We start from the raw sequence: 23675 nt of genomic DNA on the forward strand, positions 1-23675 counted from the left end.
TGTTGCTTTCCATCCACTCACTACACGTTGAAACAGTCGGCCCGTGACGGGGGAGTGTTTCAACTGTATCCGTGTGGGTGTCAAAGCATTTTGATTGTTCATACTTCAGTGGCCTGTCGTAGCAGTGACATCACAATAATGGTATCAATAGTAATGGTTGACTCCATCAGTTACATACGTAAGTAGACCTGTCTGTCCTCATCAAGTAAATGTTCTCTGACACTTGGGATCGACTGGCCAAAGGATTGACGTCAGGATGATAATGATTTTTTTTTCCAAGATGGGAAAAGCTAAATAGTAGCAAGTTGTGGTATTTTTCCTTGTTATTTTCCTTCAATTGCTCCTTCCATTTGTTCTGTGTTGAACTTCCATTGGGTAATTCTATCCTATATCCTAACCAATTACTATCATTCAAAACTGTGAGAGATAAATGCATGGAAATGAAAAGCACATATTTGGAATCAAATATATCACTCAGGAGGAGGAAATCTCAAGTTGAGAAATACAGTTGGAAGATAAGATGAGTTAACTGGAGGGAAGGCTTGACGGGTTCTGAGGTGAGGGGATGTGTTCAGCACTGAACAAACAAACCATTTCTTTCCAACTTGCACTCTAATTGCGTGCGGCTGTAATGACGATGCCCGCTCTCCTGAGCAGCCCTATTGTTTGTTAATGATGATGTGCTGGGGAAGAGAAAAGATAAGCTGCACCAGCATTTTGAAAAGGAGATGAAAACCCAGCACACTGCTCCTCTGATTCCTTCATACTGGGAGTGGTTTTGCATCCCCTTCCCCCCCTGGAAAGCTACAGCTTATTTTATTTTGTTTGTTTACTTTTGTATTGATTTTCTTTACTTATTTCTTGGAATGGAACAGCCTTTAAGTGTGCGCTAGTGCAATGAGCTTGAATATGTTGAAATAGGATTGGGCACTCTGATCTCTCTGCTGTCATTAGCATTTACTTGTGAAGCCCATCCCCATTCCCATCCTCACCCACCACTTTGCTGACCTTGCCTATCCAATGACTCCCCAGCCCATTATGCCTCTCTGTACTCCTCCCTTCGTTCATAGTAAGGGCCATTTACACAACACTGGTTTTAACACAAAACAATTAAAAGTTGTTCCGTCTTGGCGGCTTGCTCAAACAACGCAAATGCTGAGAACAGAGATCAGAAATTGTTGATTTACATAGATGTTTCCAGCTTTGCCGTGGCATGCATTTATTTTCAGTTGGGTATCTTTTTGACCACCTATGCAAGAAGATCCGAAAGTCAAAACATTTCCACTGTTGTGTAAACGCACCCAAAAGACAGTTTTCCTCCAAGTGATACCGATCGGGTTGTTCTGCCGCAATACGCTTCGTATCTGTAATTCCTTATCAGACTTACATTGCGACTGCAGGGTGCATAAAACAAAGTGTAAGCTGCATCAATGACGGTACGTTAATAGCAAAACAGCATCGCACTACACCAGAACATACCATCCTTCCACAACACAATACACTGCATCGCAAACAAGAAACATACAGAAGAGCGTAGACAAGTACAGTATGTGTCTACCTTTACCCAGATAGCAATGTACACCCCCATAAAAGCACGCCACTACAACCAATAATGTGTGACTGAAAGCAGCATCGTTCAGGTCAAACATTTTGGGATCCTTTGGTGCGATAAAATGCAGTACTGTATCAGTTGGTGGAAACGGTTTAAGTCCGGTATGTTTTCCCTTCCTTCACTCCTCCTTAGGGTTCCACAGTGTCGCACCCTTGGGCTCAAATTCGGGTTGGGCGCATTGGGCTCAGTGGCTTCCATGTTCTTGATAAAAGCTGCGTGTCCATGCCATCACGCTGCTGTTATCAGAACTTATATGTGCATCATCTCTTTCTGCATGACTGCATGGTCGTGTATCTAGCAACTCGTCGAGTATGTAGTATGTTAAATCTGTGCGCCAGTCTGAGTGCACGGGTTCAAATGAGTGCATGCTTGTATCATGCTGTGTATTTAACTGAATGTGTTCCAAGCGGCAAGTAAACCAGCGTGTGTTTGAACCAACAGGAAGCGCCGTACGTGATGTACAAGAAAAATTATATGCATCTGGAGGGGAATGACAGATATGAAGGCTACTGCGTCGATTTAGCATCTGAGATTGCCAAACATGTTGGAATTAAGTACAAACTGTCTATAGTAATGGATGGGAAGTATGGAGCCCGAGACCCCGAGACCAAGGCGTGGAACGGGATGGTGGGTGAACTGGTCTATGGGGTGAGTACTGGGAGCCTCGTTTTTCACTGATTACATGGCAGTTTGCAAGGAACTTCAACATGAGAGGAGATCTCATTTTTCTGTCTTAAGCTGATCACCAACAACTCATCGGCTATTGCCCACCCCAAAATCTTAATGCCGCCCGCAGTGCCTTCAGGGAATTTGTCCAGTGCAACCTCAAGCATGCGAGGGTTGGTGATCATCTCGAGACGGAGAAAATGAAATCATTTCTCAGTGCTGTTCACTGCAATTATTCCGTCTTGCTTAGCCTACAAATCTCCCTTTCTTGCAGGCGAAAGCGAGGTAAGTACATGAAAACAATGAGTCCATATGGCAAACACTGTGTAATCACTTCAATGGGAGATGGATTGTGTCCCTTTGAAGTGACTGTGTAATTGTGTTCAGTGTTTGAAGTGTATAATGAATATGCCACATTGTAAAATCACAGCTGACAAAATCAACACTTAATTGGTGGCTCGTGGTTAGAGACAACAAGATCCATATGCGTTGTACTCTATAAAGGTTGAGGCTCGCACATTAGCAAATGATCACGCCATGTTTCAAGTCTGACAGAGCTCAGGCTCTCGCAACACCAACAGTACCTTGAACGCCTCTCCGTGCGCGAGTCTTTGTGCAAGTTGAATTGGAGCCGAACAGAAAATGCATCAGGGTCTTGCTTCCTCATCTGTTCAATTTTCCAACCATCAGCCTTCTAGATTGCTTAGTTCGATGTGCTGCACTCTCCAAATTATCTCTCAAATGGGAAAACTCCAACTCCTGTGAATAGAGAGTGAAAAATAGATCTTTCACAAACCGTCAAGTCTTTACCAGCCCATAATTTTACAGCAGGTGGGCCGAGACTAATAGTCGTGTACATTCTGACCTTTTGACTGTTAAACTAATTAGATTCCAGTTGTCTTTCAAAGGTTAGGCCTGAGGCCGCTATTGCTTTGTTTCCCCGTCCATTGATTGAGTGCCGTTTACGCCTGCGCAAGGATTAAATACTTTTAGCCCTTCACAAAAGTGTGTTGACAGGGGAAAGAAAACAATGGTATTTATTGGGTCTATTTGTGCTCCTCCACAGTTGACCTTGTAAACATTTTCAGCCTGCCACACGCTAATAGTTTGACAATTTCCAAACCCAATGTCAGTTCTGTGCAGTGCAAGGACTAAACAGACTGTAAAGCGGTGCTTTTTTTTTCTCTTAAAGAATGTGAAATAAAAGGAAAGCTACTTTATTTTGATAGCTTACGTTCTTTTCTTAAATCGTTTTGCACTGTTTAGATATGGCTCGCCAATTATAGTTGTAAGTGAAATCAAGTCATTAAAGCTGCCGTTGTTAAAATTATTATTTGCATGAATTAAAGAACTACATTTTCTATGCATTGCTTAAATACTGCCATATTTCAAATTTGATAACTCCTAACCTCAAATTTCTATTGTTAATTACTGTATTTTGGTCCCCATGTCGGCCATTTTTGGTTTCAGCATGAGCGATGTTAGCTGTTTGTGTTGAATTTCCAATATTGAGCTGCGGTTAGCTGTGCCTTGTCACGCATGTTAGCATTTAATATTAACGACAGGTGGCAAGCCCAAATGATAAGATAGATTCTTTATACAAAAATCAAATTTGCCAAGGGACATTAGCAACATTAGCTACAGTATGAGTGATGAACCCTTCGAATGTCAAGCTAGTGTGATGTCAGTGTCACTAGACTAAAACACTTGTTAAATTTACAATCAACATTAACTGCCATGTAGTCACTGATCTCTTCTAATTTAGGGAAACTAACCATTCCTTAGTTTGGCTATTGATTAAGCATTATGGGTTCATGAAATCCAAAGACCAAAATCTTAAATAATATAAATATAATCATAAAATGAAAGCTGAGTCGAGTTGCACTCGGACACGTACCCTGAGAAACTGTAACACTTACATTTGGCTAACTCAAACATCTGTTCGGCCCTGTAGATTTTGTTGTTAGTTGTTCTTACAGTCCAATGTCTGTGTTCTTCTTACCAAATGAACTTGACTTTGATTGAGTGTTTTTTTTTTTTTTTTACTTTCAAATGTATAGGCTGTGGAAAAGTATTACTTTCCTGTGTGTGTTTTGCAGCCTGCCTTAAGATGTCTGTTCTTCTGTTTTGTATTTGATAAATGATGTCAAATGTGTGATAATGCTCTCCTCTACTTACAAGTTTTCGGCTGCAGCAATTCACATGTGCACACGTGACATTTCATGCAGGTCATAACTAATGATCACTGTGCGTGTTCCTGTTTCCAGAGAGCAGATATAGCTGTTGCACCTCTCACCATTACTCTGGTTCGAGAGGAGGTGATAGACTTTTCCAAGCCATTTATGAGTTTGGGCATCTCCATTATGATAAAGAAGCCGCAAAAGTCCAAGCCCGGCGTTTTCTCCTTCCTGGACCCACTGGCCTATGAGATCTGGATGTGTATAGTGTTTGCCTATATTGGGGTGAGCGTGGTTCTGTTCCTGGTCAGTCGGTTCAGTCCTTACGAATGGAACCTTGAGGAACAGGATGAGACCAAAGATCCTCAGATGCCCCCTGATCCTCCCAATGACTTTGGAATCTTCAATTCTCTCTGGTTTTCTCTGGGCGCCTTCATGCAGCAGGGCTGTGACATCTCCCCAAGGTGGGTCAGTGGCGCAACATTTTAAAGTGAAGGGGGTTAAGGGTTAGTAATGATGGAATATATCCAGATTGCCAGGCATCGTCTTTTCCCAAAACCTAAACCCAAATCAACTGAAGAATTAAAAGGTATGTAACTGATTAACCGACCTCTAACAATACGGTACAATACGGACATAAGTATTGACCGCCCTACCGACAAAAATTAAAATAGGATGAAAATATATACAGAATTAGCCTGCTGACTTTCTGGTGAAGAAGTTCCTCTTGGAATTTGATTACATTCATCCTGAAAATAAAACATGTGGCTCACAATGTCTGCTCATCTAAATTGGTGTTGGATAGGGTTACGGCTACACTCTCTTTTTCATCCCACAATCCATGCAAACGTATCTTTCTTCTTACTGCAGTAGAGTCACGCTGGGGCAGAACAGGGCCGCAAAGTTGAAAGCACAGTTGTTCGACATATTGTCGACGATATAAAATTAAGTTTCAAGGGGAATTAAGGTTAGGGCCTAACCCCTGATAAATTCATTTATTAAAAGATATATGAAATGGACAAGCTTTTTTTGGGCCATGACAGGAATTCTCACTTTGAGTGTTTCATAATTTCTTTCTGTTTTCCATGCCACGGACATCCTGCAATTAGGTCTCTCTCAGGCCGTATAGTCGGTGGTGTGTGGTGGTTCTTCACCCTCATCATCATCTCATCCTACACAGCCAACCTGGCTGCCTTTTTGACGGTGGAGAGGATGGTCTCTCCTATAGAGAGTGCTGAGGATCTGGCAAAGCAGACAGAGATAGCATATGGCACTCTGGACTCAGGTTCCACAAAAGAGTTTTTTCGGGTGAGTACTTTTTTGGCTGCCTCTCACACAAAGCACATCATTATGTTGCATATCAGGCTTGTTGAAACATAAAAACACTGGTGTGTGGAATGTGATTTATGAAGTCCTTTCTCAGCTTTTCCAAGTGCAGAAATCTTGACCGACACATGAGAAGCGCTTCTCGAACTCTTTTGACACCAATGTGAAATTTATGCGGCGGTACTGCGGTGTGCAACCTTGAAGTACCGCAGCTGTCAGCAGAAAGTGTGATAACAACATTGAAGACTCTGAGGTGATAAAAGCAGCAGGCTAATCAAGCGCCCACATCAGACTCAAACTCAGACAGGTCAGCTCATGAAATATAATTAGTTAGCTGGCCATGGCTGGCAAATTGGACATGATGAAGAAGACTTCTGTGGGTCAACCTGAGCTGTCTGAAGAAGACTTCAGGTGGGATGGGCAATATGTCCATCGGCTAAATGGACCAGAAAGGCAATGAAGTTGGAAATGAACAGAAATCTGAATCTACATTAGCCTCCAAAAGCTGAGCAAATGATCACCAGGCAATGACTCTTGCAACTGGTCTTATTTTTTTCTTTTTCTTTTTTTTTGAAGTGACAATCATTTATGTCTTTGCTGTTGACAGCAACATCAGTTCTACAATCTTTTGAATTAGGAGCAATGAAAGGAAGACGTGATAATGAAACAGCCTTCTGACTGCTCAAAAGAACATTCGTTTTTCTTACATAAAGGAAAACTTACCTTTGTGTAAAACTCTAAAAGAACATTGGGAAGACAATGTTTCTCACAAAGACATGCCTGGCAAAAACATGCACACAATGTGAATGGGGCAACTCGCAAAAGAACACTTCCCAATGACTGCTACTTTCATCCGAGATGCTGCAGCTACATATGAGGTGTATTTTTTTTTTTTATCTACAAGATGACGGATGCCAATTATAGATTAGGTGCCAAACCTGACAATGGCGACAAAACGGGCTCTTGGAATCCCTGAGAAGTGGTCATCAAGTGACGGTTTTTCCCAGGTTCTGCGGAATGGGTGTCCTACTTACAACCCGGCGCTCAAATAGAAAATGACATGTGTGAACTGCTATTCTGCGTGACTTTTAATTAAAGCTGTAGAGGCTTGACATGGAAAAGAAAATACCCGCTGCATTAATGACATCCATACGGCATCCGCCAGCTGGAAATTTCTGTGTCCCAAACTTATCATATGAGGCCAAGTCTTTGAGATCCTGTGCTTGAATTTTTGATGATTTCACCTGTCTTATCCAGAAACATTTTTGACAAGTTGAGGTAGCTCACTAATACTGTTTATAAGATGAAGGAACAAAAAGATGAAGGGGACTTGTGTTTGTATTCACACAGGGATAGAGTCAATCTCCCAAAATCCTTTAACTACTGTAAATAAAACCGACAAGAATAGCGACTCTATCCGCCAGTTGACTGAATAGCCTCAAGAGTCTCAAGTCTCTTCCAACTAATTGCTTCCAAGGACTATCCCAACAGGTTTAGGCCCTTCTTCTCATTGCTTTCCCACATAGACCGTGGGGTATAGCTATGTGTTCTGTGTGGGTAGTTTTGATTCACCATGGGTAGTTTGCTTCGGAAAACACCCTCATGTAGATGTCATTGGCTTTTAAGATATCCTTTATTTGTCCCGCAATGGGGAAATTTCAGGCTCACACTGACAGGGTATGCATACAATGGATAGAGAAATGTTCAAATGCACATTTTTGTGTTATGAAAACATGAGACCAAGATAAATAATTTGCATAAACTGTTAATGTGACTCATTTCAGAAAGGCTGACAGAATTTCAAGAGAGGAAGATAAATTTACCGAGAAAATGAGGTTGCACAAGTACACTGAGGGTGTGCACATTTCTAACTTAAAACTGGGGATGTGGCTCTGTTCAGACATAACCAATCAAATTTAAGCTAATGTTAAATAGGAGTTAACACACCAGCTAAAATTTAAAGTGCCTCTGATTACGCCTCCCGTCCCAAAAAAATGGAGCTTTTCCAGTAGGCTTTTCCTGTCTTTGTTGTAATTATATCTCACAGCACAAGCCATGATCTGCAGAAAGCGTGTAACACATTCATCAGAAAGATTAAAATTGTTCAAAGATCTTAGGCAGAAGGGTAAATTTCCGAAGCATTTGACTTCCCCTTTCAAAAATATTATTTTAGATGAGCTGTTTAGAGGTAGGTCACATTAATAGTGGAAAAGTTTTTATATGATTTGCCTGGCCCCTTTTTTTATATATAAATATCATTAAAAATGTGGCATTTGAACAGGGGTGTGTACACTTTTTATAATCACTGTCTACACATTCTGTATCTTAATGATGTTGTCAACTTGGCAGAAATTGAATTCAAATATAATTTTGAACCTGGTTTGGGTCTGATCTGGGGGCATGTGATTCCATTTGTGGTTTCATTACTGTTTAGTCTGATATAAACCATTCCAAAATATGCCACATGGGAGCAAGAAATCAGACTTGAGTCATCCGAACCATGCAATGTAACTCCAGCTATGATTAGCCTATCACACAGCTTGGGTGAGTTGTGTTTTGAAACACACATCAGAATCGAAGATGGGCCATAATGGTGGCTTCAATGATATATTGAAGTCAGTGCTTAATTATGTGAAAAAATAGGAAGAGCCCATCAGAGACCCTTGATGCACCTCATTTAACAGCGTGACCATGAAAAGAGCATCATGACTGACTGAATAAGCCTGGAGCCTCGCTGGCCCCTCAAAGAATTTTACATTCAAGTCTCAATGGCAAGAGCCATGTATCTTTCTGATGTGCAGGTGTGATGAAGATGGAACAGCAGCTTGTTTGCAGTCACCGATGCATTTTCGCCACGCATAAAAATCAATTTCACGTCTCAGGTATTGTGAAGCAGACATTCAAGCTTCTGCGTGGTCCAACACACGGTTTAATGAGTAGATTTTCTCAGCGGAGCGGACCAGCTTCTGGCCAGATTTGCATTAAGAGGAGACAATTTATTCCAGGAATCCTGAGGCTGCTCTGCAATCACGTCGGCACTTTGCAACACAACTCTCTGGGTCCTTGTCAACTTGTATTTCTAGAGAGTATTGATTGATGGAGCTTCTCTAAAGATTACGGCTTGTTTGCATAGAAGAGGGCTCTATCAAAAGCAATGATAGATGACCGTGAGATAGGCATAGCCTCTGGCAAAGCCTTGTCCTCAGGGACAAACTTCAAAGATGTGTCAGTCTGAGTTCGGGACGTAGCATGATACAATTACATTCCTCAGAGCCTGCACTTGTATTCCTTCGGACAAAGGTAATCCAGGAAGAATATTGAATGAAAGCAGTGGTATGACCGCTATGCAATGAAAGAGTAGAAATTCTGAGGGCAAGATCGTGAAGCGTTTTGACAGGTATGTAGAGGGCATTATGGTGAGGCCCGAATGAAGGCAGACCGCCATGCCAATACAAACCTCTCATTTATAAAGCAAATAATTTAATAAACAAACAAACAGCCTGTAATCCAGTCATGGGGAAGAAGACTTGGAACCAATACTGACGAAACTTGTTTAGAATCAACAGGACAGGTGCTTTTTGGACTGTGCACTTAAATAACTGTTCCACTGTTATATTCAGGCTTCTAGGACATCTTGTCATGTCAAACACATTTAATTACCGTATTCTCCACACTATAAGGTGCATCTAAAAGCAAATTTCTCATAGGCCGACTGCACCTTACAATGTGATGCACCTTATATATGGATCAATATTCAGATTTCTTGGACGTAGTATGTTAAATTTTCTGTAAAGCAACCGGTTACAGCTACAGCGGTTTGGAAACTCTATATAAATAAAGCTCTTATGTTGTATTGTATTCCCTTTAGCTTAGCTCCATATAGTGGATGCATAACGCAACCGTAGCCACTATTGTGGCTTCTATTCTATGTGCCTCATAATGCGGCGTGCCCTGTATATGAAAACACTTTAAAAAAAGGCCATTTATTGAAAGTACGCGTTATACTACGGAGCGCCTTATGTTATGATGTGGGGGTGGTGGAGGACCCCTTAAAGCGGGCAAGAGGGAGGAGCAGGGTCAACTTGACAAAATGTACTAATCAAACACTGAGAAAACCAAATCCAAAACAATCAAAGTCCTGAAAACAACAAGAATTCAAAGTACAGTAAAACCCCTCTACAACGAAACCTACATGGGTAAAAATACCCCCTAGTGTGAAAAAATGTTCATGCATTAAAGCCATTTCCACTTCTCTGCTCCCCTACAACGAAAAATCCTCCTGTTCCGTTATACGAAATCGTTTTCCCTGCTCTTGCCTCGCGACCAGATTCACTACAACGAAAACAAGCCTTCTGCAAAAGTCTAATCCAACCTCAGCAACATCGACTCCGACTGCTTCACTCTGAAACTGCAACAGCAACCACCACACTGGTTTACACATGCGCAGTAGTCTAGGAAGTATTTCATTGCATTGCTAAAATGGCTATAAAACGGACCTTTGGATGCCAAGCAGCTAAGACAAGAAGAGCTCTGACCCTGGAAGAGAGGGTAAAAGTGATCAAAATGAAAGACGGAGGAAGCAAAATAAAAGACATTATCCAAGAAATTGATGTAAGTGAAAGTGAATGCTGATCGTAAATTTTGCAATTTCGTTCCTTTTTTCTCTTTGTGCACGACTGTACATTGGCTACAGTACAGTACTGTACAGTTTGAAGTGTTGTTGGGATTAGGAATTTTTGATTTAAAAAATCATTGATTTAAATTCCAATTCAAATCAGCTAAAAATTAACAAATCAATTAATGTATTTTCTATCAATTATTTTTTTCACGAATGGGTAGAAAATTCGAATGTTGATTTACAACATTACAACCAAAAAATGTAACTGATTTTTGGGTGTTTTTTTTTCCTAGTTTTGTATCATTAAATTTATTAATCACATATTCATAAGGTGTTACCGTACTGTATACAGTAGACATATTAATCATTACAGTACTATTATGCTTCAGGTGCATTTTGTAGAAGTACAGTTTGAAATCAAATTATAGATATTGAAACTTCCTTTTTTCTAAAAGAGGATAAATGACTTTTTCAACCAACAGACAAAGTGGAGTGATGAATATAAAAAAATTGTATATCAATGTTAAACATAATCAAATAAGTGTATGCTCATATTTATGCTTTACGCACAGTATTGGAATAAAAATAAAGAGTACACATATATGTTTTGTGCATGTGCAAATGTGTGTGTGTGTGTGTGTGTGTGTGTGTGTGTGTGTGTGTGTGTGTGCGCGCGTTTACATCTGAGATAAAATTTGCTACAGTGAAAAACCCCCTGTTGTGAAAAATTACTGGCTGTAAACATGATTTCTTTGTAAGCAAAAAATATGACGTGGTAAACAAAACCAACAGAAAGCAGCGACAGCAACAGAAACACAACTATGACCCGACACCGAGTGGTCGGGCCGAGAGTCCTTTGAACAAAAAAAAAACCTACTAATGACATGATGACCAACAGGTGTGCCGCTGTAGGAGGAAACCTACAGAGCCACCTGTTGGTCCCAAACAAATCAGCCGTGACGTGCAGAAAATACAGTACATATGTATTCTGCTTTTGTTGTTAACAATTAAAGCTCAGCACTTTGTTATTTTAAGGTATTTGCCTGGTGAGGAGATATAAATTTGGACACTATTGATCGAGAAAGTCTTCCCCGCTCCTATCGGACCTTTACACTTTCACGAATCACTGTTTATTTCAAAATGACTCCCACTGCTCAGAGAGAGGCACTTTTGGCAGTAATTAGTTTAGCACACCATCCTAAAACTGAATAATGTTTGCAGCTTGTTACACGTGTCCCCAAGTTGGCAAAACAATGCATTCATGAATAGGATAAATAAGAAAACAATTGTGAAGACATACTCTGCACGCATCTGCTTTGGGTCAAAACTTATTTCCTGGTTTTGGCACTGAGAAAATCAAAACAAATTTGGGTAATTTGCTACACTTTGAAAAAAAAAGTCCCCTGGGACTCACTTGTCAGAGTCCTTTGTAAATCGAGTTAATGATTTATATGAGGCATACTGAAGTACATTCATCAAGCACACATTTCTTTGCAGTCTCAATATACTTTTTCCGATTGGCTTGTCTTTAATTACTTGAATTACATGCTTCAACATGGCAATTATGGAATATAATGGTGAATTATACATGATTACATTGTAAAGAAGATGTGGGGATATCAAGGTATCACAGGAACAGTACATGGGTGGAACTTGACCCATTGTTGAGTTTGAAATCCTTAATCAAACACCCTCGGGTATTCTCCTTGTACTCTTCACTCGCTTTGATTTCCCCTTTGAACAGCACTGTTGAGACTTCAGTTGCCATGCAATCAGCCTATTTAGATTTTGGTCGCGCCTCTTCCCCGCTCTGATATTGATGAATTGACTTCATAAAGCACTGAGACAGCACACTCTGTCGTCAGTAATCAATGCCCAGATCCATTCTTTTCTCTTCATTTGAGGAGGCGTTGGAGCTCCTCTGCAGCCGAGCAGATGAGCCTGCAGTCTTTGGGGAAATTGTCCTCTAAACCAGTGTCCTTTCAAGTGCTGTTTGACACATGTAAATTGTCAGCTCATGTAACGGGATTGGCAGCAAAAACATCCCATCCAACTCCGAGGCCTCCTCCCATCCATCATCTTTGCATTAAAGCTAACTGTCCCGACCGAGTTGAAGCCTTTCTATTTTTGCGGGCGGAACATTCATCATGCAAGCTTTTTTAATTTGGGTTATGCTGCTGTCTCATCTCATCCTTACCCGTGGCCTGATGCTCTATGACAAATGCGACATATTACATCAAGACAGTAAAGCACTCTCCTCAGGCCAAGGTTAATGCATTTGTTTCTTCATAGAGAGATGAATATGTTGTTGTTCAGGGGGCTTGTTGGGACACTTGATGAGTCTGGTCTGGATGGCGCATGGTGACGAAGCTCAGTGCAGTGTGATTGCTAAATCATCCCAGTTTATATTCTGCTCAACTTCATTACCTGAGATTTACAGGACCAGTTCTTTCTACGCTGGGCTAATGACTTTTTATCTCGGGTCAGAATAACGATTATCATCAAGATTGTTTTTTTTTGGGGAGGGGGGGGGGGGGGTAGTGGGCGGGTCCTTGCCTTTCACCAGAGTATGTTTTCAACAGTACATAAAGCTAAGATCTTGCAGGATCTTGCAAATATCTAATGCCACTTTATGCATGTTTCTTTTTTTGTTTGTGTGTGATTTGTTTTTGACAACCAATCAGTTTACAAACAATTTGGCGTAATATGTTCTGGATCTCAAATTTTCAAAGAGGCATTCCTGCTGCAATATTTTCTAAACTATCCATGATCCATCCAAAGGACTACACCTTTGTCAGTAAACCACGGGAGGAGTGTGACTCAGGATTATAATCGTTTGGGGATTTTCATTTGAGGTTTTTTTTTCTTAATTCATGAGGTGGTAATTTTTTTAGAGAATGTTTATCTGTTTTTATTAGTTTTCATTTCATTTTTTGAAAATGCTTCCCTTTAGTTTGCTATTAGTTTTAGTATTGGGTTTAGTTTTGTTTTTAATATATGGCATATTTGTCGATTCCACGATGAAAAAAAGGTCACTAAGTATTGTGTACCGGTAATAAAGTCAACTACAATTCTCAAACAATTGACCTTCCTTTTATCACTAAGAATGTACAGCAATAGCAAAATAAATATATGGCATATTTGTCGATTCCACGATGAAAAAAAAGGTCACTAAGTATTGTGTACCGGTAATAAAGTCAACTACAATTCTCAAACAATTGTCCTTCCTTTTATCACTAAGAATGTACAGCAATAGCAAAATAAAGTGCATTTATGATATTGACAAAGACACAAAGGACCCCAGATACACACTGCTGAGTTTTATGCAGTTAGTGTGGAATCTATTTGGTGATTGCATATGAGTGTGAGTGGTTGTCTGTCTCATGCGGGCATGCAACGAGAGATGTTAGAGTGGAAGCGGCGCACAGCCACTGCTGCACCTCTTGAGCTCTGGGATTGGGGATAATGCTTTGCTCTAGGGCAGTGGTCGGCAACCCAAAATGTTGAAAGAGCCACATAGTACAAAAAAGAAAACCCAAATCAAATATGTCTGGAGCCGCAAAAGAATAAAAGCCTTCTATAAAACTTACAATGAAGGAAACACATGTTGTTTGTATGTAGGAGACTGGACTGTCTCAGAATTGTTTATGTTATTCATTCCTTTGTTGTGTGTTCACAAAGGCCCCCATAGAATTTATCTTGGAATTTCCTCGCTTGATTTTTTGTTTTGGTGCATTATTTTTGCTTTTCTTAGTGTCAGTGAAGTGATCATTAATTTCCGTTTTTCTGAGGCTGTCTTTGAACGCCTCTCGAGTCGGACGAGAAGAAAGAAGGCACGGAGTCGGACGCAGACGTGTCTGTGTTTGTCGAGACTGTTAAAAGCATAAATAAAGGGTACGTTTTAAAAAACCAACACCACAGCTCTCCTTTTTCGGCGCTGCAACATGTATCTATCTATTTGAGCTATATTAGCATACTATCAAAATATTTTTCCATTTTCAAGCATTTTTTATAAAGCTCCAGGGAGCCACTAGATGTCACTAAAGAGCCGCATGTGGCTCTGGAGCCGCGTGTTGCCGACCCCCTCTCTCGGGCCATGCCTTTTGGACATATTTTGTCTTCAGCAGTAACTTACCTATGTCCTCTGTTTTCAAAGACCAAATAGATGAGGCTAAGATTTGTTGTGCTTGTAACTTTTTCTGGAGTTGCCATGATTTCAACTTTGAAAGCCATTCTAATTAACGGTAGATGTGATGACATACATATTTAGGATTGAATACAATTTGATACGTATTCTGTCGTGCAGAAAATTAACCAAAAAGAGTGCCACTTTTCAGACAAAAGTACCTGTTCCATACTTTCAACCAATTAATACTTACAAGGTCAGGGAAAGTGAAACATCATCAGTATGGCACATTCTCATTTTGTGTAGTTTGAAATTTTGTCCAAAATAGTATCATTACCCAACTCGGCCTAATTTTAAATCTACAATAGCATGACCAGCTATATCAGGGGTATCGAGCGTAAGGTCTGCAAATCGGTTTAATCCGCCCCACGGCATGGTATTGTAAAGTGTAAATATAATATAATATAATAGGACCTGAGCGACTAATTAGCCGGCTATTATCGGCGGACGTCTAAATAAATAGCCAAATTGTATGCAAGTATTTTTGTTTCATGTGACACTATACCAAAGGTTTGAAGTCTGTAATACTAAACTTATATTAAGGTCCGGTTTTCGATTTGTCTGTCAAGCAGTTGAACTAACTTCCTACAGGCAGTGCTTAAATGAGCGTGGCAAGTTGTTCTAGGAATTGCCCAATCAAAAGTTATTTTTAGGTCATATACCATAATTTTAGTGGTGCGGCTCACTTGGGAATAGATTTACCGACGTGTGGCCCCTGAGCTAAAATAAGTTAAAGTTAGAGTTTTTTCCGGATTTTTCACAGTACAGCTTTTCAACGACTGCATTGCCGTAGTCCCCAGAGGATGCAACCGATTGATTTTGCTCTTCCATTGATTAGCCTCGTTATCTGCAGATTAAAGCTCTTATAGTTGGCAGCGGTTGTTGTTGTTGTTGTTGTTGGGGGGGGGGGGGTTTCGATTGATGGAGTATTACAGTGACACTGGAGCTTTTGAACGCATGGGATGAATGTGTCTAGATTTGGTGTGACCAGCATGGTTTTTTTTTGTTTTGTTTTTTTTAGCTTTGTGATGCATGAAGTATTTTGTGAGAATAACTGTCAGGATACTAATCAGTTCACAGTATTCCAGACAGATGTGCTTTTCTCAACAGCTTGTCCACACTCCGCTCCTGAAGCATTTGGTTGCTTTGATTGATTGATTGCCAGTTATTGAAAACGATCCAATGTTGTCAATTATTTCCGTCCTGAAAGTACTGTACGTATATTTTTAAATTGGATATAGTGAGGAGTACAACCAATAAAGTATTGGCTTGCTCGTGGCCAGCCACGTACCAGGATCTGTTCAAAGTGTGAAACACCTTTTGCCAAAATAAATCCAGCTCCATTGAATAATTTAATTGATGCTTATTATAGATAGTGCTCGCCTCCCCCAGTATTTGCCGGCTGACTAATCCTGACCCAAGGCACTTGGAAGATGCTCATCTGAGTAAGTCTGTGACGGGCTGCCTGGTGAATGTGTAACCAGCCTTCTCCTATGCTCCCATTACTCCTTCCGCAGTCGGGATGTGACAGAGATTTACAAATCCAATTCTTGCATTCAGAACCCTCGAAATGTCGGTTTGCATGATCAGTAATGTTGCACATATGAGGGCGATAGACAGTGGAGCAAACTAAAATAGCAACAAGCCAGGGAGGTCTTTCATCGGGGGAAATGGATTTTGTCAATTCTTGTGCTTTGTGATCATGCTAAAATCCAACGAGATTTTTGGGAAGTATTTCAAGATATCGCAGTGGTTTTGTTCAAGGGTGTCTTTTAATACTTCTTCATGCCATTTTCAATCAAGTGATCATAAAGCTCAAAATGCCCACAAAATCCATCATGGCTCACTCATGATTGTTGTGTTCCTGAACCTCGTTCTTCTCTTGTGTTCTTTTCCGCACAGCGATCCAAAATAGCCGTCTATGAGAAGATGTGGTCATACATGAAATCAGCCGAACCCTCGGTGTTTGTTAAGACCACACCAGATGGCGTGGCCCGGGTACGAAAGTCAAAGGGCAAGTTCGCCTTTCTACTCGAGTCCACCATGAACGAGTACATAGAGCAGCGGAAGCCCTGCGACACCATGAAAGTGGGCGGGAACCTCGACTCCAAAGGCTACGGAGTGGCGACGCCCAAAGGCTCAGCATTAAGGTGGGTGGAATAATATAACAATATCCCCCATGTTGTTATAGTATTCCACCTACCCTGATGCCCCCTGTTTTCATTCTCTTCTCATCCTCTCCTTGTTTTTTTTTTTGTTTTGTTTTGTTTTGTTTTGTTTTTTTTAATGGGCACAGAGGTAACGGTAGTATGCTTTTCAATGCACTTGGATACAAAAGTTTTGTTGTTTTTTTTTCTGCCATCATTGTCTTTTCAAGAATTTTTTCTACATGTGATATCGTTGTTCTTGTAAATCAAATCCAGACGACAGAGTTAAGGCTAAGAATCATTCCATGTCTCTTTATGTCTTCCTCTCCCCCCTCCCCTCACCCCCACCCATCTCTCCTTCCGTCCTACATGACTGTTGTGTTGTCACTTTTAATTTAACGGTTCAATAGTTTTTCAATTTAGCCTTTTAAAAGCTGTGCTGTCACTTGTGACAAATGTTAATTGCATGATGTTTGTTGTTGTTACTTCTCTTCTCAATGACAAGTGTCCCCATCCCGCACACGTCAGTTCTAAACTACGTAACCCCTCTTGCCACCTTTCCAAGATTTAACACTGTCTTTACCTTAAGTGAGCCTCTCTTATCTCTCCGTATTCCTGAAATTCCGAAACCGCAATTTGTCTTTTCCCAGAACATTCTGCTTAACAGATTCTTTGCGTAAGCCCCTGCTACAGCGGTAGCCTCTCTACCCTGACCTATCACAGTGCTTGGTACACCCATTACTTTGCATTAGATTTCTCACGGACCTGTGCATTTTCTTACAAGTTATGTTTTATCGTTTCAAGAAATGCTGTTAACCTGGCAGTTTTAAAACTGAATGAGCAAGGCCTCTTGGACAAATTGAAAAACAAATGGTGGTACGACAAGGGAGAGTGCGGCAGCGGGGGAGGTGACTCCAAGGTCAGCCTCGATGTCACCACAATCGGGTACTGCAGTGCAGAGTAATCGGCAAGGCTGTTACAGCAACCCAACCAGAACCGAACCAAATGCCCGCCACGAACAACCTGCTGCTGGCCTTCGGCACGTCACCAAATTGACGGATGGTCTGACCAGACGGTTTAGCATCCCAGCTCAAACAAAGGAGCCCTGCTTAGCAAACAGGAGATTAGTGACAACCAGTGAATATGAATCAAATTACGACGTGAATAATCTGCCCTGCAGTTATGAAAGTTTGGCGGTCTTTATTCATGCTTACAGATCTGCATGGCAGCTCATCTCATCTGGGACATTCGGCCCATCTCGCCTTCTGGAAATGCAATGAGTCGCCTCAATTTGATTTATCATCAACCTGCTACACCTCACTTCTTATTCCTGGAAGTTGTAAACATTTCTAGTATATGTTTGCGAATCCGGGGAAAGCTCGCTCTTCTTTGATTGCGCCCGCAGCTGAATGCATGTCTTCTAAAGCCAGTGGGATCACTCGTTCCCAGTGGCAAAATGGTTTCATGGAGGCCGTCGGCAGAGCAAGGGGAACAGCGGCGTCTTGAGGGGACTAAGCATTGCACATTGCAACGTGAGAATTCTAATTAACATTTCAAAGCTTGTGATTTGTTTTTAATGTATCATCTGATAAGCAAACAAAAAAACACACACACACCTCCGGTCCGATTCCACTATTGAGCTCATTAATAACCCAACATTGACCCTTTTGTTCACACCCTCCCCTCTTCTTCTGTGGCTAAATGATGAACGATTTTCCCATTATGGAAGCTAATGGTGCAAGTATTAAGCCCCGCTCAACCATGAAAACTAAGTATAACATTACTCAGATGATGTGCGATTGTATAGTGCTATTTTCACTGCATTACATATGGGACAGCTGTATTACAGTCCTAACATTGCAGGTCACTGTAAAGACAAATGATGCTGTCACCTCTAATGGGATGATATAGGTCAGGGAATTGGTTAGAATATATGCAATCCGAAATCCTCTGTGAAACACAGCTGTACTATTATACTGTTAATGTTATTTGTCATGAACTGGCCTTGACCACAATTAGCAGTTAAGCAGGAGTCGATCTGTCTTGAAGGCAGTGGCTATGCTTTTTACTGAGTGCCAGCCTGGACCACAGAAATTATGTCAATGGAAAGTCAATTGAGATTTGTTGTCATGGAGACCACACACAGCCCCGATGTCCCACTATGTGCTGCGGCTTCTTTGAACTCTTAAAACATGAAGGCCAGATAAAGTATAACACCCCATAACATCCATATGAACACCCCTAATAAATGCATGTTTTTGGAACGTGGGAGGAAACGGAAGTACCTGGAGAAAACCCACGAAGGCACAGGGAGAACAATCAAACTCCACACAGTAAGGAATCGAACCCTGCACCGCCGCACTGTGAGACCGACACACAAACCAGTCGACCAACGGGTTGCCCATCTCGCTTTCTCTCTCTCTCTCTCTCTCTCTCTCTCTCACTCTCTGAGATGTGTTATGCAAAATCAGGCATATGTCATGGAGATTAGTATTAAGTTGTTGACATTTTCTTCTCCAAAAATACCCTCTTTAAGGTCTTTATTTTCCCAGCTGTCTAAAGGTTAAAAATGTAGTCGAGTTTCATGAAAATAAGTGATTAATTGACATCGGTAATGAAGCAAACTAGTTCTTGTTTACAGTATGCTCGCGTGTCTCGGTCACGTGCCTCGAACATCAGTTCACAAATGATTGATACCAATTGGAGATGAAATACACCATAATGTGACCCCAATATAAAATCGAACAGAAGACAGATGGACAGACGGTCAGTAGGTTAACCCTTACCTCATAGCATCGCAGAAGCAAATCTCGTCATGATCCGAACACCGGCAAATGTTTGAAATCCAATTATGGTTACTGGTCAGTTGCAGGACCTCTCTCGTTAACGAGATTATTTCTACATTTAATTTAATTCTTTATTGCACCACAACAAGTAATGTCACAATCACAAAGCCGCTAAATGCTCCTCTATTTACATGCCACCAGTTGAGAGTGAGGAGTCGGTTTTTTTAATGTTATAATGTCATGTAAATAATGGAATGTTTTGATCACTCCTCGATGTTGTCATTTTACGCAAATTATTATGACATATCACTTCGTCACTGATGAGCAGATTACTACGTGGGAGAGATCTAATGCCACAAATGAACACTTTATGCCTTTTTAAGTGGGAGGAATATAAAATCAAATCTGAACACTGTTCACCCAGCACGCAGACATATTTGGAGTAATGTGTAAATATTGGACAGTATGTATAAAGTGTTCCTTAAGTATTACGTTGGGGAAAAAAAAGGGTTGAACCATCAAATCATTATCAATCATTATTTTCTTTATGTGGCCAAATGCATTTGAAATATTATATCCATGATAAAATATCAGTAAATCAGTGTCACAGGCCACACCAAAAGGCAAATAATCTTATGACGCCAAATGGAAAAAGATGAGGATTTCGGAAATGAATTGTGAGCTTAATGGGATCATCAAAGCTGTCTTGGGGTTTGGTTTGGTTTGTTTATTGAACATAAAACATATACAGTAATAATTTGACAGAAAATAAGGTAAATAAAATAGTAAAAAAGAAAGAAATCAGTCTTCATTCAACACAGTTATTATGTTCAAGGGAGTAGGAAGAAGTAAAAAACGTATCTAGTCCTACCCCGTTGTTGAGGCAAAATCACAATTTTTGCCCTATTTTATCTGATGATAGGTCAAACTTCCTCATATTTTAAAATCTCAGATGATGTCCTTACTTGCAATTGCAATCGACTTCCCAGTGGTCTTTCAGCACTTCCTGAAAGTTTGTCTTTCATATTTTTTTTCCTAGTTTACTGGTTGCTACCGTCCTTTAAAAGATGCATGTGCCAGCACAATAACTTTGTTATTCTCTATAATCTATCCTGCCAACATTGAAATTGTTTGTATTATACATCATTTTACAGGGATTTAAGTGTAGAATTAGAAAATATGAATATCTCAATTTCCATTTTTGGAGGTGTAAGCCTGATTTTGTGAAAATGTATCTCACACACACACACATCTCTCTCTCTTTCTCTCTCTTTCTCTTTTTCTCTATCTATCTATAGATTAGATAGATATACAGTGATCCCTCGCTACTTGGCGCTTCACTTATCGCGGTTTCAATGCATCGCGGATTTTTCAAAGATATTGATTTAAAAAAAACATTGCAAAAATGCCGCAAAAGGACCGCGAGAGGCAGCGAAAATCAGCAAAACCGCAGCGAGTCACAGAGCAACATATACAGTGCTACATGTTTATGTTTACTCTATTTTGCTATTTATGCACTAACCTAACCTAACTTATACATCTTATATACTGTGTATATATATATATATATATATATATATATATATATATATATATATATTTTTTTGTATATGGCATTAATGTAATGTTAATTACTACAATCATTTGATTCTACATGCAGGTATACCATTAAATGTGGCCTTACAAATATATATACTCATCCACATGTACATATAATTGTACGGGGGGTACCTACACCGCGGATTTTCCTCTTTAGTGGGGGGTTCTGGTCCCCATTAACCACAATAAGCGAGGGATCACTGCAGATATCTCTCTCTCTCTCTCTCTATATATATATATATACATATATACTGTATAGAGAGAGAGAGAGAGAAATATGGCGGCCCGGTGGTGCTGTTTAGCGCGTCGACCTCACAGTGCAGTGGTACCGGGTTCAATTCCAGGTCCGACCTCCCTGTGTGGAGTTTGCATGTTCTCCCCAGGATTTTCTCCGGGTACTCCGGTTTCCTCCCACATTCCAAAAACATGCATGGCAGGCTTATTGAACACTCTAAATTGTCCCGAGGTGTGAGTGTGATCACGGATGGTTCGTCTTTGTGCGGCACCCGGTTCAGAGGATCCCCCACCTACTGCCTGAAGACGGCAGGGATAGGGTCCGGCACCCCCGCAACCCTTGTGAGGGTTAGCGGATCGGAAAATGGACGGATGGATGCAACACAAAACACAAGTCAGCATTCGATATGGATGCTATCACTCTTTGCAAACTGAAGCAATGTGCGTGAACCAAAGCCAGGTTTGTGCGCAAATCTTGTTTGTCAACTGATTTGTTTGTGACCAGGGTTATTCGTGAACTGAAGTTGGACTGTGATGGCAAAACAAGAATCGCCACACTAGGTTTTGCAGTCTGTTTTGGAACCACATTCAATGTTTCGCATTAATGTACCGTGACGAATTGTTTTGTCCACCATGAAATTAGTACTGACTTTCCCATTGACATTGTATTGCACAGGGAATGTACCAGTTATGACTCCACTAAATAATATTGTGTTAAGAGGTTGTTGCTTTCAGATAATGCTGCTCAAACAAAAGATGTGGAAAAGGTCACGAGAAGAGAAACTGAGGTTCTTGCACAGTGAATCATGCAGAGCAACTTCAGTAGGGCCAGAAATTCGCATAATGGTACACCAAGCAGCACCATAAGTCAAAGCCAAGGTATACTGTACACTAAATTTTCTCCTCCTAAGGTTCCCTCTTGAGTCACATATTTGCACTATTTGCTTTGCTAATGCTGCTCTGTAGCTAAAATCGTTCAGTCTTTTTTGCATACTGATGAGAGCATTCTCAGGAGCCATCATGTCATCATCGATTTTTTTTTTTTTTTTTTTTTTTTTGGTATTACTCTAACATGCACTCTGTGTTCGTTTGCCGGATTGTTTAACTTTTTCAAGAGTCATTTGAGAGGTCCGATTAAGTGTGGCTCGGAGCACTCACCTCCACATAGTGCATTCCTTGCATCATGCTTATGGCTTGCGGTTTCAACAGACGCCCCATCCCCTCCCTCTCTCTCTCTCTCTCTCTAACACACACACGCGCTTCTTGGCCTTCAGCACAACACAGTGGTGCAGCCGAGATTGAGTTTCAGACATGGAGCATGTTATAGGGTAATTGCATTGTTAATCAATGTCTCCACAAGCCAAAACGATGCTCGGGTCATCAAAAACTGTCTCCGAGGCATACCGCTGCGTAATCTTCTCTCTGTGCATTATGCATTTCCTGGATCCCCTCAAGGGCCATTTTTCCTGCAGGGAGTAGTTATGTCACTCATTTTTCGACGCACCATTTTTTTTCTTCCTTTTAATTTGCTTTTCACGTGTTCACCGATGTGATGGAGCGGAACCACGTATGACCCATGCTTGTATGGAGTCAAACAAAATACACAGCAGATGTTCAACTGTTTTGTATCAGTGACAATTTGAGATGACAATTGTTAACTGCATTACAAGCGATAACGTACGTTATGCGGCAAATACGCAGATTACATTGTGTATGTTGAGTGTTTAACTCATTTAGTGCCAAAACATAAAGTTACTTTTTTTTTTTGTTTTTTTAATTTAAAAAAAAAGTAATAATAATAATAATAAAAATTCATGCAGCTCCTCAGTAAGTATCAAGACTTTGGGAATGATTTCAGAAAGATCAATGCAATTTGGTTGCGACAGACTGAATAGTTCATCTTTGATAAGGGGATTTCTTTCTTATCTTCAATATACTGTTTAAGCCAGCTTCGATCGGCTTTGACACTGACAATTTCCATGACACAAGCATTCCAAATCACAGGATTAAAGTGATACTGTGCACAGTGTCCGTTAAAAGCAAACGGTGCAACCGTTACGGTGTTTAAGACAAAGCTCCTTTTTGAACTGATGTTGTTGAATTCTGGTCAGAGACTCTCAAACGGAGCACCCCCCAAATCACCCCACGTAGAGACGGGCGGATCGTACAATAAGTACCTGCTCGTCGCCATGGTAACAGCGTCTGCCGATTACTCAAAGCGATATGGGTAGGTCCTGGCTCTGTAGGTAAGGGTTTATTCTGAAGGTGCTAGGTAGAATGCCTGCTCTCTGTCATGTTGCCGTGGCCAGGAACCCTGCTTTATC

General features: G+C 40.7%; 1 protein-coding gene across 5 annotated transcripts in view; it reads left to right on the top strand.

Moving 5' to 3' along the window:
• The window catches only part of LOC147209608 (glutamate receptor 3-like), a 130265-nt gene that overhangs the window by 101702 nt on the left and 4888 nt on the right, over positions 1-23675 (top strand). For 3 of the 5 annotated variants that reach the window (XR_015100263.1, XM_086105725.1, XM_086105722.1), the window contains exons 10-14: positions 2054-2260; positions 4546-4919; positions 5565-5763; positions 16488-16735; positions 17537-17651. Coding sequence is in view for 4 of the 5 variants with exons in the window: in XM_086105725.1 (XP_085961851.1) it covers positions 2054-2260; positions 4546-4919; positions 5565-5763; positions 16488-16735; positions 17537-17651 (1143 nt within the window). In the remaining variant the exon portion in view is untranslated. The remainder of the gene's footprint in view (positions 1-2053; positions 2261-4545; positions 4920-5564; positions 5764-16487; positions 16736-17536; positions 17652-23675) is intronic. The other 2 variants (XM_086105724.1, XM_086105723.1) reach the window with 1 other exon arrangement.

Source organism: Hippocampus guttulatus, chromosome 2, assembly GCF_054856545.1.
Source record: "Hippocampus guttulatus isolate MCC_2025c chromosome 2, RoL_Hgut_1.0, whole genome shotgun sequence".
Lineage (NCBI taxonomy): Eukaryota > Metazoa > Chordata > Actinopteri > Syngnathiformes > Syngnathidae > Hippocampus > Hippocampus guttulatus.